Source organism: Equus quagga, chromosome 5 (assembly GCF_021613505.1).
Source record: "Equus quagga isolate Etosha38 chromosome 5, UCLA_HA_Equagga_1.0, whole genome shotgun sequence".
Classification (NCBI taxonomy): Eukaryota; Metazoa; Chordata; class Mammalia; order Perissodactyla; family Equidae; genus Equus; species Equus quagga.
In genome coordinates this window covers 7900879-7918618 of record NC_060271.1, presented here as the reverse complement: position 1 = coordinate 7918618, position 17740 = coordinate 7900879, and the positions used below count along the sequence as shown (strand labels likewise).

The 17740-nt window shown below is 36.2% G+C and overlaps 1 protein-coding gene across 4 annotated transcripts in view; it reads right to left on the bottom strand.

The window, feature by feature from the left end:
• EPS15 (epidermal growth factor receptor pathway substrate 15) overlaps nucleotides 1–17740 on the bottom strand; it is a 136970-nt gene that overhangs the window by 16319 nt on the left and 102911 nt on the right. For all 4 annotated transcript variants that reach the window (XM_046660500.1, XM_046660501.1, XM_046660502.1 and 1 more), the window contains exons 16-21: nucleotides 12869–13072; nucleotides 11857–11973; nucleotides 11537–11627; nucleotides 8417–8452; nucleotides 6658–6794; nucleotides 2414–2483 (exon numbers count right to left, since the gene is read on the bottom strand). In XM_046660500.1, the coding sequence (XP_046516456.1) occupies nucleotides 2414–2483; nucleotides 6658–6794; nucleotides 8417–8452; nucleotides 11537–11627; nucleotides 11857–11973; nucleotides 12869–13072 (655 nt within the window). The remainder of the gene's footprint in view (nucleotides 1–2413; nucleotides 2484–6657; nucleotides 6795–8416; nucleotides 8453–11536; nucleotides 11628–11856; nucleotides 11974–12868; nucleotides 13073–17740) is intronic.

The following is a 17740-nucleotide window of genomic DNA, read 5'->3' as shown; positions in this document are numbered from 1 at the left end:
GACAGATAAACAAGGGTTATTCAGATTTGAGTATTTGGCAACATTTCCTCCAAAATAAAGAAAGTTGAGTCTATCACTTTAAGGAAAAAGATGTGATTAGAGACATAAATCAGCATACAGATGGTATGTAAAGCCACGAAACCAAATGAGATCCCCGAGGGAGCACAGACCGAGAAAAAAAGAGGTCCCGGGTCTAAAACTTAAAGCAACACAACATAAAGAAGTTGACGAAAAGCAGAAGTATCAGCAAAGGAGACACAAAGAATGGCCAAAGGGGTTGGTGGAAGATCAAGACCGCATCTGGATGTGGGTCCATCTATCACTACTTCTTGAACTTCGTAAAACAGCTTCCTCGCTCCATGTCTTGATTTCCTTGTCTGTACAATAACACCAATTATCTCACGCAGTTGCCGTGAGAACTAAATGAGACCAAGTATGTACGAGAAAATGGAGTGCTGGACCCATGCAACTGCTCAATAAGTGGCATCTATTATTATCATGATTAACAACAATAAATCTTAGCCCCCTCCCAGGCTACTATAGTCATTTATCCTACCACTTTATAGGACATGACCTGGGAACTGGAACTGAAAGAGAAGACTAACAAAGGCAATAGAAACTTTCTACAGTAAGGCTGCAATCAACCACTTCAGCCTTAACTTGTCTATTTCTCTATCTATAAACAAGCTTTATCAACATGTCTGGGTTTTTTTTAAAGATTTTATTTTTCCTTTTTTTCCCCAATGCCCCCAGTACATAGTTGTATGTATTTTAGTTGTGGTATGTGGGATGCCGCCTCAGCACAGCCTGATGAGCGGTGCCATGTCTGCGCCCAGGATCCAAACCGGTGAAACCCTGGGCCGCTGAAGTGGAGCGCGCGAACTGAACCACTCGGCCATGGGGCCGGCCCCTGGTTTTTTTCTTGAACATGCCTACATGTCCTGCCTCCATTCCTTGCTCATGCTACTCTGTTTGCTTTACATATTCTCTTTCCATATCTACTTATTAAAAATCCTAGCCCATTCTTTCAAGGCATACCACAAAAGCAACCTTCTGCTTTGAAGTCATTCATGATTTATCCCAAATAAAGGTGACCTCCCTTTCCTTTAAATTTTTGCAACTTTACTGAATTCTCAAAGCACTTATCATTCCTTAGTGTAGGCAATCAAGAGTTCATCATAAATGTATTAACTTTTCATTTTATTCTCTTAGGTTATCCCTTCTAATCATACAATATCTCCGGCAATATATTATTTTATCAGTTCAAGCATGAGAGTCTAAAACAGCAAATGTATTTTAAAAAGATATAATTTAACTACTATTACTAGAATAAGCCTTTTAGAAATCTTATTTGCTACCATTCTAAATGTTGGTTTAAATCAATACCCAGGACTACATTAAATCTTTTCTATAAATCTGCTTTTTACATTCCTTCTTGCTATTCATTTGGGAAGCTAATTTTCAACCTGAAAACAAATCACACACACTGCTAAATCTCATCTTGTTACAATTTGTACAAGAAATCCAAATTGTGAAGGCACTTCTACTAATTGTTGTTTTTGCTCATAATCCTCAATTTGCCACAATCAGCAAATTTATGTACTGAATAACTCACCCCTATTTTCATGTGGAAAAATAAAGCATCTTATTTTCAGCATGATATTTACATGTTTTGAGACCACTTTCCTCTAACTCCCTGCTCTCCTACACAATAGCTGGCCTGTTTGCTTAATTTTTAAATGAACAGAGAGAAACAAGCAGAATTACTTAGTCGAAAAAGCTTTAGATTCTGTCAGACTTCGGTTTGAATCTTGGCTTCACCTGATTAAAATCTAGTAAGCCGTATAATCTTGATCAAATGACTTAATGTTCTGGTCCTCAGTTTCCTGATCTTTAAAATGGGAATATTACTTAAAAGGATATTGAAACAATAAATGGAAAATGAGACACCATAAATAAGGCAGGAAGACTGGATGCTGGAATAACATTTAGCTTTTCTCTGCATTATTAAGAAAACGTAGCCACTATTTGTAAAGCTATTATCATTACCTACTGGAAGCCACTAATTTTTAACTTAGGCCAAGATCCTTAAGAGCCAATGTTGACTTTGAAATTGCTAAGCAACACTGCCTTTTATAAAGCAAAAAAACTTTTATTGGCTTTACCGATATTGGCTACAGTAAATGCTAGTAAGATATTTAACATCAACAATAAACGAGATAATGAATGATAAGTAGAAAGTGATACACAAACATTTACCATTATTGTTACTAGTAGATTAAATTGGATATAACTGTGTGATAATTTTAAAGCTATAAGTAAGTAAATGGGACAAATATATTTGGAGAGCAAAAAAGCTTTAAAAAAAGGGTAATGTTTACTGTCCAAAGAAACTGATAAATTATTTCCTTACCTGAATCACTAGCTGCAACAACAACTGTTCCACCAGGAGCAAAAGGATCATTGTGCTTCAATGTTTCTACCTAAACAAATTACACAGAACCATGATTGAGAGAGGCAATTTATAGCTGAAGCCTCACTGCCACACCAAAGAAAATATTTATAAACTCTAAATTAATTAAGGAATACAAGGCATCAGGAACAAATGTTCCCCACTACTGATTTGCAATCTTATTAAATCAAAATGATATATATCATTTTCCAATCCTCTTTTTGTGAAATATAACATCCATTCAGGAAAGAGTATGAAACATATGTACAATTTAATAAATAAGTATCAAGTGAATATCCATGTAATCATCTCCCAGGAAACTGCCAACACCTCAGAAGTCTTCATGTGCCTCTCCCCAGTCACAACTCATCTCTCCTCTGTACAGATAGTTACTATCCTGACTTTGGTGGTATTCATTTCTTCATAATTTTGCTACCTGTATAGATACACACTATTTTAACTTTTTATTTTGAAATATTTTAGATTTCTAAAACAGTTGCAAAGATTATACAGAAAGTTCCCATATACCCTTCACCCAGCTTCCTCTAATGTTAATATCTCATATAATCATGGTACATCTATTAAAACTAAGGAATTAACGCTGGTACAAAACTATAAACTACAGACTTTATTTGAATTTCAACAGCTTTTCCATTAATCTCCTTTCCCTATTCCAGGATGGCATGTTGCATTTAGGAAGCATACTATTCTAACTCTTAAATATCCTAGTACTTACACAAGAAAATGCTAGATTTCCATTTTCTAATTGTTACCTAAAAATAATTCTAGTATTCTGCCTCCTGAAGGAAACACACAGGCCTGAGAGACAGAGAGTGAGCGAGGGTAAGCATGCAAGTATGCTTCCTGCTAAAAAGATCCCGCCACTTTCAATAACAAGCCATGTAAAAATCTGGACTGAGTGGCAAGGGTGAGTGGCTACAAAGAGTGAGGACTTTACCACACACCAGAGATTCCTGCTACTGAATTGTCTTCCTACTTTACTTTAGTTTTTAATCAGAGTCAAACAAATTGTAATTTAGGAAGATGACTGAACTTTCTCTTTCTGGCATAAGGCTCTTTTTAAGAGGCCAGCCAAAAGTCTCGGCAGACAGTTGGGTGTGAAAAGAGTTTGGAATATTTATCTCCTGCTCTGACTCATGGCTATCAATGTCCCTGGTATTACAAGCTTTATTTGTAATCATGAAGAAAGTGGATATTACAATGTCAAAGGATACTGCAGAGCTCAATTTATAAATTTCTAATTAAAACAAATGTATTTGAAAAGAGAAAAGTAATGCTAACCAGGATTTCTAGTATATTCTCTCTTTACAGAAGAGGATCCATTAAAACTACCAGCAGAAAGAAGTAATTAATACTAATGAAGTTTTTAGAACTGAAAATGATAGTATTTAACTAATGCCAATGTATTATTCTAAAACTAGCACTCTATCTTATACTCTTGATTACATCAGCTGAATGAATAAACAGCAATCGAAGAAAAAAAATTAAGCTGGTCTGTATAGCAAAGTAACTTTTCATAGTTCCTAACAGTCAAAATACCAGTGTGAGAGACAGCCACTGACATGATAACTTAAGTCACCAAGTATTACTGCTTCTTTTCAACTTTAAAAGAAGCAAAAACTACCAGGCCTGTTTTTTGTTGTTTGTTTGTTTGTTTTAAGATTGGCACCTGGGCTAACAACTGTTGCCAATCTTTTTTTTAATTTTTTTCCTGCTTTATCTCCCCAAACCCTCCCTGTACACAGTTGTATATCTTAGCTGCAGGTCTTTCTAGTTGTGGGATGTGGGACGCCACCTCAACGTGGCCTGACGAGTGGTGCCATGTCCGTGCCCAGGATCCAACCCTTGGCCGCCGCAGCGGAACGCGCGAACTTAACCACTCAGCCATGGAGCCGGCCCCCAGGCCTGGCTTTTAATGATAGCTTGCAGATTTTATTTGCCATTACAGCAAGAAAGAGAAAAAGCTTGCCTACGTGCATGTCAGGTTTAATTACTATTCCTTCATCACACACAGTGGTTACTCTAAAAACAGGCCACTGGGATAGGAAGGGGAACAGGGTAAAACTGTGCAGCTCACAAAGGAGTAAGTGGCACAAAACTCTCTTCAGTTTGATAATTAGGCAATTTAGTACACAAAAACAATTTTCATAACTAAAATTCAGATGGTATGATTTTACAGAGTTGTGTTTCAAAATCCTCCTACAAGGTCACCTAATTTATCACTGAAATTCTCTCTCTCCTACATCAGCTCTCCACTCCCTGCTTTGATGGAATGACAGCACCCACACAATGCGGACAGTAGGAAATGACAGTTGTTTGTTTTGATTTGGTTTGGTTTTTTAAATTATGTCCCTCTGAGAGCAGAGACCAGCCTTGAGGGAATAGGAAAGACTTTTGGGCAGAGATTAATGTCTGGAGGCACAATCAGAGGCCTGTTTGAAAAGAAAGATGATCATAAAAAACAGAGGCTTTGCAGCCAGGAGGAATGACATTTCAATCTCTAGACTAGAGTGGTGAAGACTTCAGATTTTGGTCAGATAGACCAGAGTTTGAATCCAGTTCTACCACTTCTTAACTTACTACCACTTAACCGAAATCTCATCTACTTTATCTCAAAATGAGGATAACAACATGAACCTCACAGAATTACTGTGAAGACTAAATGAGGGAACACATGAAAAGAGCTTAGCACCATGCCTGGCACAGAGAACAGATTAGATAAATGTAGCTATTATTATATTGCGAATTTGGTTTTATTTTTTTGATGAGGAAGATTGGCCCTGAGCTAGCAGCCCTGCCAATCTTCATCCACTTTGTATGTGAAACACTGCCACAGCATGGCTTGTTTTCTTTTTAATGGAGAAATTTAGAGCTGTCAGCAATGGCGACGTTGCTTTCAAAAACTGGGGAGAAAAGAGAAAAAGCAAGCAGAAAGGATGGCAGAAAAACTTCACCAGGGGAGAGGAACAGGAGAAACTTGTTTATTTTTATATTAGGAAGAGTTGCTTTGGCTTTCTTGTTCTTTAAATGATAAGAGTAGAGAATGAGAGGAAAAGAATTCAGGTTGCAGCGAATTTTAGAAGAATTTGGCACATGGGTCTACACTAAAAACTAACTGTTGTAGGAAAACACAGTATCCAGTAGCCTGTGGAAACCACAAATATTCAGTTACAGAGGCATTTGCTCAGTTTTACATCAATGGAAAATACCGGTTGTTGGCCAAGAAGCTCTTTACCGAATACAGTAAGGAAGCAATTCAAGAATATCAAAATCTATTATCTTTTAAAGAATCGATTACTCTTTTAAGGAAATATTCTTTTGTTTAAGAAGTTTATTGGAAGAACACAGGGTAGCCCACAGACTGGGAGTGGGAAGAAGCATCAGGCTCAGAAAGGAGAGTCCCAGGCATAATCGAACAGACAAGGCAGGATGGGGCCACCTGGCAAAAAGCAGATCCATGGTATTTTTTCTCGTCTTTTTTTTTTTTTTTTTTTAAAGATTGGCACCTGAGCTAACATCTGTTGTCAACCTTCTTTTTTTTTCTTCTTCTTCTCCCCAAAGCCCCCCAGGACATAGTTGTATATTCTGGTTGTAGGCCCTTCTGGTTGTGCTATGTGAGATGCCGCCTCAGCATGGCATACCTACGACCTCACAAGGCTGATGTGAAGATTAGAAAGAATGAATGTAAAACACACACAGAAGTACCTGGATCATAGTATCTAATAGTGATTGCTGTAGTACGTATGTTAGCAAGAGAGTCTGACATTTAGTGGGAATTTGTACTTTTTTTACAAGATTAACATTCCAGATGTGTCTATAAAATAAATGATTTTATTTTTCTAAAACATCAATGCTGTTCCTTTTAAATTTATTTTCATTATTTCAATAAGGCATACGAAACATTTCTGAAAAGCTTTACTTAAGATTCATTTATGGATTTCCAATAATTTATTTTAAATCTCACCAATGAGATATTTGGTCTTCTGAAGGATGAACTGGATTTTTGGATAAGTTATTCTAGTCAACTGTGAAATATCAGTCTGAATCAAAATCTAGATGGGCTACAGGAGGCCGAAATTTCTATATGGCCCATTAGAAGTAATCTAAAAGAGGATTCTTCCATCACTGTTTACTTCAAGAAACTCAGTTAGGACACTTGTTATCCATTTAACCCTCCCACTTACCGATGTATTACTGCTATCGCTGGTTGCACAGAAAGGGTCAGTACTTGAAGTGGCAAAAGGATCAGTAGAAGACTGCTTGAAGAAACAGTCAGATGCAAATGGATCTGAACCTTTGAAAGGATCACCTCCAAATGGATCTAAGAAGATACAGCACAAACATAAGAGACTATTAACTATTACACTAAATTTCCTGTCACCTGAAGGCATAACTGCCTCAATTAAAAGACATCTTGAACTCCTGCAGAATCTAAGGTGCTTTTATTATGACTATTAATCATAAAAAAAGTAGAGACAGTTGCACCTAGTTACATAGGTCTTTTTGTTCTTGTTGAGGAAGATTCACCCTGAGCTAACATCCGCTGCCAATTTTCCTCTTTTTTTTTTTTTTGTATGTGAGCTGCTGCCAGAGCAAGGCCACTGACGGGCAGGTGGTTTAGGTCTATGCCTAGGAACTGACCCCAGGCCAACAAATCAGAGCAAACCAAACTTAACCACTACGCCACTGGGGCTGGCCTCTTTTTTTTTCTTTTTGTATATGTGAGCCACTGTCACAGCATGGCCACTGACAGACGAGTCGCGTAGATCCACACCTGGGATCCAAACCTGGGGCGCTGAAGCGGAGCACATCCAACTTAACCACTAAGCCACCGTGGCTGGCCCTAAATGGTTTTAATGAACATTCTTTCCTACTTGGTCATCGTTAACCCAAAGCAAATCAATAATTCCAACACTTACTACTCAAATGTTACCTGTGTGCTAGGTTTAATAATTCCTCTAAGCTGGTAATTCTAATTTTGGGTGGGGATCACAGATTCCTTTGTGGCTTTGATAAAAGACACAGAGTCTTTCACCTAATAAACTTATTTTTTTTAATTAGCATATAATTTCAAGGGGTCCCATTTTAATTTAAAAAAATTCTTTTCTTCTCCCCAAATCCCGCAGTACATAGTTATATATTTTAGTTGTGGGTCCTTCTAGTTGTGGCATGTGGGACGCCGCCTCAGTGTGGTCTGACGAGCAGTGCCATGTCTGCACCCAGGATCCAAACCAGCAAAACTCCAGGCCGCCAAAGTGGAGCACGCAAACTTAACCACTCGGCCATGGGGCCAGCGCCATGGGGTCCCATTTTAAAACCCTTATTCCATGCTATCACAACTAAGGAAACAACAACAAAAAGTTCTAATTGCATTTCTCTCCCTGAGCTGAAGGGAAATGGTCAATAGTTTGGAACAGGTTTGGGAAGCATAACTAAATGGTACACAAGATTTGCTTTATTCTAACACAAAAATTCCAGAGAAAGAGTATCTTAAAAAGTCTGACATTTAGTAATTCTTTAAGATGTTTCCTTTTCCCTCATTCATATGAATAGGCTGTAAGCTTAGGAAAACAGAAGTTCTAAACCCTGAAGTAGTGTAGATCATTATACTCATTTAATCCTTGGCTAACAAGGAGAAACCAGTCTAAATATTATTAAAAGCATCAAAGTATAAACACTAACGTCGTTTTTAAAAGAGTAAAACTGACAGTTTACAAAGCAAATTTACAAGAATCTACCACTTTCTGAAAATACCACATAGAACATCAAGTGGGGCCTTAGATCAGTTTCAAAACTGAATAAAAAGGTAGTCCATTTCCTGTAACTACCCAACTGTGATCTCTCATTCCTAAATACAACAAAAGTTTATAATTAAGCAGAACCAGACTAAAACTACGTGGACCTCAATAATATAGTGACCAATTTTTCCAAAAGTATACTAACCAATTTTCCCAAAAGGATCATCTTTGAAAGGATCACCTGTGATAAAATAAATAAGCAGAAATCAAAATAACAATATTCACTGCTGTGACACCATTACTGAAAGGGTAACTTTAAAACAAAAGCAAAGTTTCTCAGAGCAAAGTTTGTTTCACTAACTCTATCAAAGCATATGAAACAATGAATGTCATCTACCTCCAGGAAATACTTAAATAATAAAGAATAAAGACAGAACATCAACACACCTCATAAAAGAGGCAACATTTAATTTGAGTCAAAATTTAATTATACTTACCCTTTGATCACAATCTGAGGTTCCAGATGGAAGGGAAAAGACAAGCACAAGAGCAAGAATTTTACTAACAAAAATCTCTACCCTTCACAAGAGTAATGGATGGGTATTACCATCACCACTTCAGAAATGAAAGATGCTGAGACTCACTGAAGTAAAAAAAAAAAACTTACAGAATTGAAGAGACTGAAACAAACCCTTCCATTTATGGTCATTTGATTTTTGACGAGAGTGCTAAGAAAATTCAAAAGGGAAAGAACAGTCTTTTCAACAAATGGTGCTGGGAAAACTGGATATCTATATGCAAAAGAATAAAAATAAAGTTGGACCCCTATCTCACACCATATACCAAAAGTAACTCAAAATGGATCAAAGATCTAAATGTAACAGCTAAAACTACTAAACTCAGAAGAAACCATAACAGCAAATCTTCACGACTTTGGATTTTAGATGTGACATCAAAAGCGCAGTGACAAAAGAAAAAACAGATAAACTGGACTTCATCAAAATTAAAACAACACAAAATACAAGAAAATATTTGCAAATCATATATTTGATAGGGGTCTTGTATTCAGAACATGTAAAAAACTCTTACAGGTCAAAAATAACAAGTCAGACTTCCCAATTAAAAAGTGGGCAAATTATTTGAATAAACATTTCTTCAAAGAATATATGAATGGCCAAAAAGCACATAGAAAGATGCTCAACAACGTTAGTCATTAGAGAAATACCAATCAAACTCACAGTGAGATACTACCTCATACCCACTAGGATGGCTATCACCAAAAGGATAGATGACAAGTGTTGGTGAGGATAAGGAGAATCTGCAACCTACATACACTTCTGGTAGGAATGTAAGTGGTACAAACACTTTGAAAAACAGTCTGGTGTCCCTCAAATGATAAACACAGAGTTACCGTATGAACTGATATATAATCAGGAGAAAGAAAAACATATATCCACGCAAAAACTTGTACATAAATGTTCATAGCAACATTATTCACAACAGCCAAAAAAGTGGAAACAACCCAGATGTCCCTCAACCAATGAGTAAGTAAAATGTGAAATATCCATCCAATGGAATATTATTCATCAATAAAAAGGAATGAAGTACGGAAACATACAACACAAGTGAATCTTGAAAATATTATAGCAAGTGAAAGAAGCCAGCTGTAAAAGATAACATACTGTATAATTCCATAAATAGGCAAATCTACAGAAACAGAAAGTAGATTAATGGTTGCCTAGAGCTACAGGTTAGGAGAACGGGAAGTGACTTCTAATTGGTATGGAGTTGCTTTATGGGGTGATAAAAAACATTCTAAAATTAGATTTTGGTGATTATACAACTCTGTGATATACATGTGATGTACGTGTACAATTTAATATATCTTTTAATACTTTATATATCTCAATAAAGATTTTTTTAAAAAGAGTTCTAATATCTAGACTCATTTCTGCCATGACTCTAAGCAAGTTATTTTATCTATGTGCCTCAGTTTCCCATCTTTAAAACTGATATAAACTAACTTATCAGTTTCACAAATTGATTTTGTAAATAAAAAAATGCAAAAAGAGCTTTGACACAAGTGGTATTTAACACAGTTTACACTGACATCAGATATTTTAACTTACTAAATTACATTTCTTCAATAAGACCGTAGGCAGCTTAAGGGCAGGGACCAGAGAAATACTCTGACTTTCACTGTTTCAAAACCATGGTATTGGTACTTTTAAGTAAATAATTGCTGGTTGACTTAAGAGGGCCCAATCTCCTCTTCTGGTCCCTAATACCTTTCTTTTGGTCCTTATTCTGAAGAAGAAACATATCCTTAATCAGGGGCTCCTAAGACATAATCAAAGGCTTAGTCCCAGGATTTAGCTGCCTGAAGAGGACAAATACTAGCAACTCCACTCTACTTTTGTTATAACAAGTAGGCTCTCAAAACAGAAGCCTTAATTCTTATACAATTTATATATTAAAAATTCTCTTTTTGCAATGGGCTGGAGACATGAACAGACATTTCTCCAAAGAAGATATACTGATGGCCAATAGGCACATGAAAAGATGCTCATCATCGCTGATCATCAGGGAAATGCAAATCAAAACTACACTAAGATATCACCTTACACCCGTTAGAATGACAAAAATATCTAAAACTAATAGCAATAAATGTTGGAGAGGTTGCGGAGAACAAGGAACCCTCATACACTGCTGGTGGGAATGCAAACTGGTGCAGCCACTATAGAAAACAGTATGGAGATTCCTCAAAAAACTAAAAATAGAACTACCATACGATCCAGCCATCCCACTACTGGGTATCTATCCAAAGAGCCTGAAGTCAGCAATCCCAAAAGTCCTGTGCACCCCAATGTTTATCGCAGCACTGTTTACAATAGCCAAGACGTGGAAGCAACCTAAGTGCCCATCAACAGACGAATGGATAAAGAAGATGTGGTACATATATACAATGGAATACTACTCAGCTGCAAAACAGAACAAAATCATTCCATTTGCAATAACATGGATGGACCTTGAGAGAATTATGTTGAGTGAAATAAGCCAGCAAGAGAAAGATAATCTGTGTATGACTCCACTCATATGAGGAATTTAAAACTATGGACCAAGAACAGTTTAGTGGATACCAGGGGAAAGGTGGGGTGGGGGGTGGGCACAAAGGGTGAAGTGGTGCACCTACAACATGACAGATAAACATTAATGTACAATTGAAATTTCACAAGACTGTAACCTATCAATAACTCAATAAAAAAAAAAATGAAAAAAAATTTCTCTTTTTGCAAATATATGATATAAAAATAAGAGTACTTACTGCCAACAAAAGGATCAGATTGGAAAAAATCCAAGTTTGTATCTGCAACGGTATCTGTCAGTGAACTTGATTCTACATTAAATGGATCTTCCTAAAAATAATTTTAAATTAAAAAATATTGTTTTAGGAAACAAAGTTTCAAAACGTAACATTTTAAAATAAAATAACAAGCTTTGAAAAATCAAATGATAGTATTATAACAAATATTTCTGTAGTCATAAAGTCCACATAACACATTTTTCTCTTTCCTTAGCTTGAAATAGAATAACCCATCTAGGGAAACCAGTGATAGGAACATTGACATACAAAATTATTTTTACCTCTTTCGAATGTCTGTCACTGTTAAATTCAGGACAAACTTTTTCATTAACAGCTGCAGTCACCACTTCATTTTCATCAGTCACACCAGAAGGTGGTATTTCAGGACTACTTCTTGCCTACAAAATATTAACGCTACATGGACTAACATTGTATTTTCTACCTGGCAGAGAAAACTGACAAAGGATAACCAAAAATTACTAAAAAATAAAAAAAGACAAGCAGAACATAAGAGTTCTAAAATTTTTCTTAGAAAAATGCTATCACCCAGCATTGAGGTCACTGAGGCTGGAAAATCCAGGTCATCTTTAACCACTTCCCTTTGGTCATTCCCTCAGTTAGCCTCCAAGTCATGCTGAGCCTACCTCCTACCTCTGTCTCAAATCCTTCCCTTCTTCTCCATCCCCACTGTCACTGTCATCTATTTACAGTATCATTTCTGGTCCAGATTACTGTAGTAACCTTCCAATTGCCTCCCTGCCTGCAATATGTGCCCTTCCAATCTAGCCTCCTTACGGAAGCCAAAGTAATAGATCTAAAATGTGAATGTGATCATGACTCTTCCGGTTAAAAATCCTTCCATGGCTTCCCATTACTTTCTGGATTTAGCCCTGTAGGTAATAAAGGCTTAAGAAGTGGCAGAGGAAATCCTCATTTCCTATCACCCTGTGTCTTTGAAGGATAACCTAGCAATTTGCCTTTTGTGCTTAAAAGAATATTGTATAATGTATCAAGACTGCACTGCCTAAATAAAATCATGTCTTTTAATTTTATATCTTTGATATCCCTGAAACTTGTATTCTTCTCATCATCCCGCCTGTTACCACTTAAGCTTAGGCTAAAACAACTCTCAGAGACCATTCCAATAGTCTCTTAACATGTCTCTATGTGTCTAGTTCCACTCTCTAATCCATTTTCTAAAAGGTAAATGTAATCCTGCCACTTCTTGCTTAAAATTCTTCAATGGCTGCTCACTGCAGTTGATTATGAAGGTTATGGCACTATTCGACTCACTGGAGACTCCTGGTGGATGGGCTCAGACTCTAGGTTGGTGTGGCCTTCACCGTGCTCATTAAGGTTGGCTGTTTCACTGCTGCTGGTGCTGAGGCTGCAATAATCTGTAGCGCCATTTACAAGAATACTGTGTGGGCTACTGCACCAATTTAATTGATTATTATGGTTTTCCAGTTCTTTCATTTCCATCAGTTTCATTTGCATCTGTCAACACAAAGCAGACATACAAAACAGGATTTATTACTAGAAAGACATGCAACATAAAAACGGCTATACCGTTAGACTTGATCGTGGATAAATTTGCTTCCATTAAGGAGAATCCTCTGGGAACGCAGCATGACTCACAGAAAAGATTTCAGTAATCCATCCCAGTATACATGGATTTGCTTTTGTACATCTTTTGAAAGCTCCAAGAATTTTAATTCAATTATCTGTATACTGGCAGTCCCTTAGGGTATAATTAGAAAAAGGGTCAGGGTATTGGGGAAAAAACAGCAAAGTGACAAAGCAAGAGAAGATTTTGTGATGAAGCTTTAGGAGAGATAAAGGAAGTTGAGGAGTAAAGAGAAGGTAAAATGAGCTAGTGACCTATGCTCTGGCATTATTTATTAATGGACTAGAGCCCTAGGAAGTGTCCTCTAAATCTAAGCTATACCAAACGTTAAATAAAGAACAAAGTTTTTGTTTGTTTGGTTTTTTTTTTTTTTAGATTTTATTTTTTTCCTTTTTCTCCCCAAAGCCCCCCGGTACATAGTTGTACATTCTTAGTTGTGGGTCCTTCTAGTTGTGGCATGTGGGGTGCCACCCCAGCGTGGTTTGACAAGCGGTGCCATGTCCGCACCCAGGATTTGAACTGATGAAACACTGGGCCACCTGCAGCGGAGCACGCAAACTTAACCACTCGGCCACGGGGCCAGCCAGAACACTCAAAGTTTTTTTGATCCCAATATCCAAGTGGCTTTATACTCTTGGGACAATAGTGGGACACAGAAGGCAGGATTCAATAAACTGTAATATATATAAAAAGAAAAATGTTGGGAATCAGATGGAGGAAAAAAATGCTTATTTATACCAACAGCTATAATAAAGAAAAACAAATTTACAAATATCTCAAAGAAACTGAAGAGAAGGCAGAATGATAAAATGTTTCCAGTGAAAAAGAATAATAAATGGAATTTTACTGAATAGTTCTCATTTTTCATAAAATACATATTTTTAATTACATTGGAATTCCCTTTTATTAGCATGCTGTGTTTTTTGTTTTTAGCAAACATAAAAATTACCTATTGACATTTCATAAATCAAGGCTCTGTTTCCCTAATCTTATTTTCCCCACAAGGTTTTTAAGTTGCTTAATTTGGAATCTGTAATTTATCATAGGTCTTTTTAGGGTTATAACCTGGGGAAATGACACTATACTGGATTGAGAGAGAGATGTAAATGTAGCTCTGTCATCTTCTAGTTAGGTAATCTTAGTCAAAGTAACCTCTCCTAGCCTCCATTTCTTAATCCATAAAGCGAATAAGAACTATCTCCACAGATTATTGTTATGTGAAACAAAAAGAACAGTGTAAAATGGAAAAAGTCAATGCATGGAAATGGTGGATAATGCATGTAAAAGTGCTTCCCTAGCACACTGCATTTTTCACTATTATAACAATTAAGTTTTCCTCTGTTCCTTTTCCACTAATTCACTCCGTTTTTAAAAAGTTAAAGACCTTGAGCTCTTTGAGGGTAGGGACCACAGCTTTTGTTATCAACTTTGTTATTTCCAACATCCAGCACAATGCTGTACCCTATAAGTCCTCAATATATGTTCACTGAATGAACACAAGTATTGTGCTTATAAATTTAAACAGTGGGTATCAGTAAGCATATATATCTACCAAACTGCAGTGTATTTAGAATTCAAACTAACAATCCAAAAATACTACACATTTGTAACACAGAGCATATGCCTTATATATTCTTAGAGCTATAGAGCTGTGGCTTGAAAACATTTTTTTTTACTATAATCTATAGAAAAGAAACAGATTTTACATCCTAACCCAGTAAATATATATAATGTATATATTTGGATGTGTCTCTGTATGTGTGTGTGTATACATCAACACACACATATAATAAAGACACACACATGCATATATATAATTATACACACACATACATGCACAGTGGTGAAACAAGTTTCATGAAGTAATATTTATCCTTACTGTATATAATGCACTCTGATGTTTCCTATTTTCTCTTATTTCATTAAAAATTTTTTTATCATGACCGTTAAATCAATTTCAGTATCTGTACAATCCTGCAATCTAAATTTTAAAAGCTTAACACTAAAATAATACCCATCATAGAGGTGAAGCAGTAAGTAGAAATACTTGCCTATCAAATAGTTCTATTTAGGACAGTTTGTCCCTTAAAGTTGTTTCTGAGATAATCAACAGAATCTTGAACAAAACTAGGGTTTCTTGTGTCTGGCTCTCTCACACACCTGTCACTAAGCCTGTGTTCTTCCTTAGTCTCTGTGTAAACTTAAGAGGATACAGAAAAATAAACCAAGCAACTAACACAAGCTCTTTGCAAATTGTGCAAGAGAAGTGCAATAACTATTAGAATGCCATGAATACTTGAATAAAAGTAGTATACATTGTATAAACATAGTGTCAGAGGTTCTTTGCTTTTTTCCTTGCTGCAAATACATGATAAAAAAGTAAAGATGAAGATTCAGCAAGTCAGAAAAATTTTCTTTAGTTATTCCTTTTTGCAGAAAAGCTATAATTTAGAGCTTTAAAGAGCAATAAAAGTCTCTGTTTAATTTACAATTGGACTTTCATGTTTACAGACCCATGGGAATATACTGCCCTCTGTGGGAAAGACGCATAAGTCACTGAGTCAAATATAAGAAATCGGTACGTTTATTCTCAAGGTTTGGAGATAAGACACAAGGATACCAAACATACTTGGTAGTATAGTTTGCTGAGGCTATTTTCCTAGCTCTCAAACACTGTTTTAATTTCTCTGTGATAATTTATAATACCCAGAGTCCTTTCTACTTTCTCATTTATACTCCTTCCTTTGAAAGAAGTCCCCTTTCAAAAAAAGTCAAAGAAAAGAAAAGGAAAAGACAAGCCAGAGATTGGGAGAAATTATTTGCAAATCAAATATCTGATAAAGGACTTACACCCAGAATATATTTTTTAAAAACTCTTGTAATTTAATAATAATAAGACAACCCAATTTTTAAAAATGGGCAAAAGACAGACATTTCATACAAGAGGATACACATGGCTAACAAGCACATGAAAAGATGTTCAACATCACTAGTCATTAGAGAAATGCACATCAAAAATGCTATGAGATACCACTTTACACCTATTAGAATGACTATAAGTGAAAAGACAAACAAGAAAAGTGCTGGTAAGAATGACGAGAGACTGGAACCCTCTTATATTGCTAGAGGGAATGTAAAATGGTCCAGCCACTTTGGAAAACAGTTTGGAATTTAAAATTCAAAAAAGTTAAATATAACCAAGAGAAATGAAAACATAAATCCACATAAAGAATTGTATGTAAATGTTCATAGTGGTATTCATAATAACCAACAAGTAGAAAGAATCCAAATCCCCATTAACTGGTGAATGAATAAACAGAATACTTTATAAACATAGAATGTAACATAATGTTAATATATGCTACAAAATGGATGAGCCTCAAAATATTGCCTTAAGTGAAAGAAACCACATTAGAAAGACTACATAGTGTCTGAGTTCATCTACATGAAGTGCTCAGAAAAGGCAAGCTTATAGAAACAGACAGCATATTAGTAGTTACCTAGGGGTAGGAGTGGGGACTGACTACTAATGGGCACAATGGATCTTTTGGGAGTCTTAGAAATGTTCTAAAACTGAATTGTGATGTTTGAACAACTCTAAATTTACTGAAAATCACTGAACTGTACCCTTAAAACCTGTGAATTTTATGGTATGTAAATTATACCTCAAAAAATACAGTTTTCTTAAAAATTCAAAGAAGAAAACTATGTTAAAGAATATCCATTCATCTGGTAGCATTCCCACTAGGATAACTTTCTTTTGGGTTATGTGTTTATTGAGTAGTTCTACACCTGCACAAGAACCTGCGCTAAATGATAGAGATAAAAAAAATGTTGAAGTTCCTAGACCAAAAAGCTCAGTTGGCTGGGGGAGGTAGACACATAAACAAATGTACAAGGAAAGACGTTACTGTTGCTAGAACAGAAGTATAGAGTCCAATAAAGGCTGCATTCAAAAAATGCCATACAGAAATAAGAAGTTAAGCTACGTCTTGCAAGATGAGTGAGTAGGTATTCATCTGCTACACAAGAGGGAGGAAGGAAGCATATCGAGGGGAAGGACTTCATTATATATAATAATTAACTGAGAACACTGGACTAGGTTTGAGAAGAACTGGATTCTAGGCTGTGGCTCTTTTAAAGGGTACATAATGGGGCCAGCCCAGTGGCACAGTGGTTAAGTTCACACGTTCTACTTCCGTGGCCCAGGGTTCACCAGGTCGGATCCCGCGTGCAGACCTACACACTACTTGTCAAGCCATGCTGTGGTAGGCATCCCACATATAAAGTAGAGGAAGATGGGTGCAGATGTTAACTCAGGGCCAGTCTTCCTCAGCAAAAAGAGGAAGATTGGCAGTAGACGTTAGCTCAGGGCAAATCTTCCTCAAAAAAATTAATTAAAAAAAAAAAAGGGTATGTAACCATAGGCAAGTTACTTAACCTTCCTTTGCTTCAGTCTATTCAAATTCAAAATGAAAGGAATGGACTACATGATCTCTTTGCTTCTATCTAACCATCATTCTACAAAATATTATTCT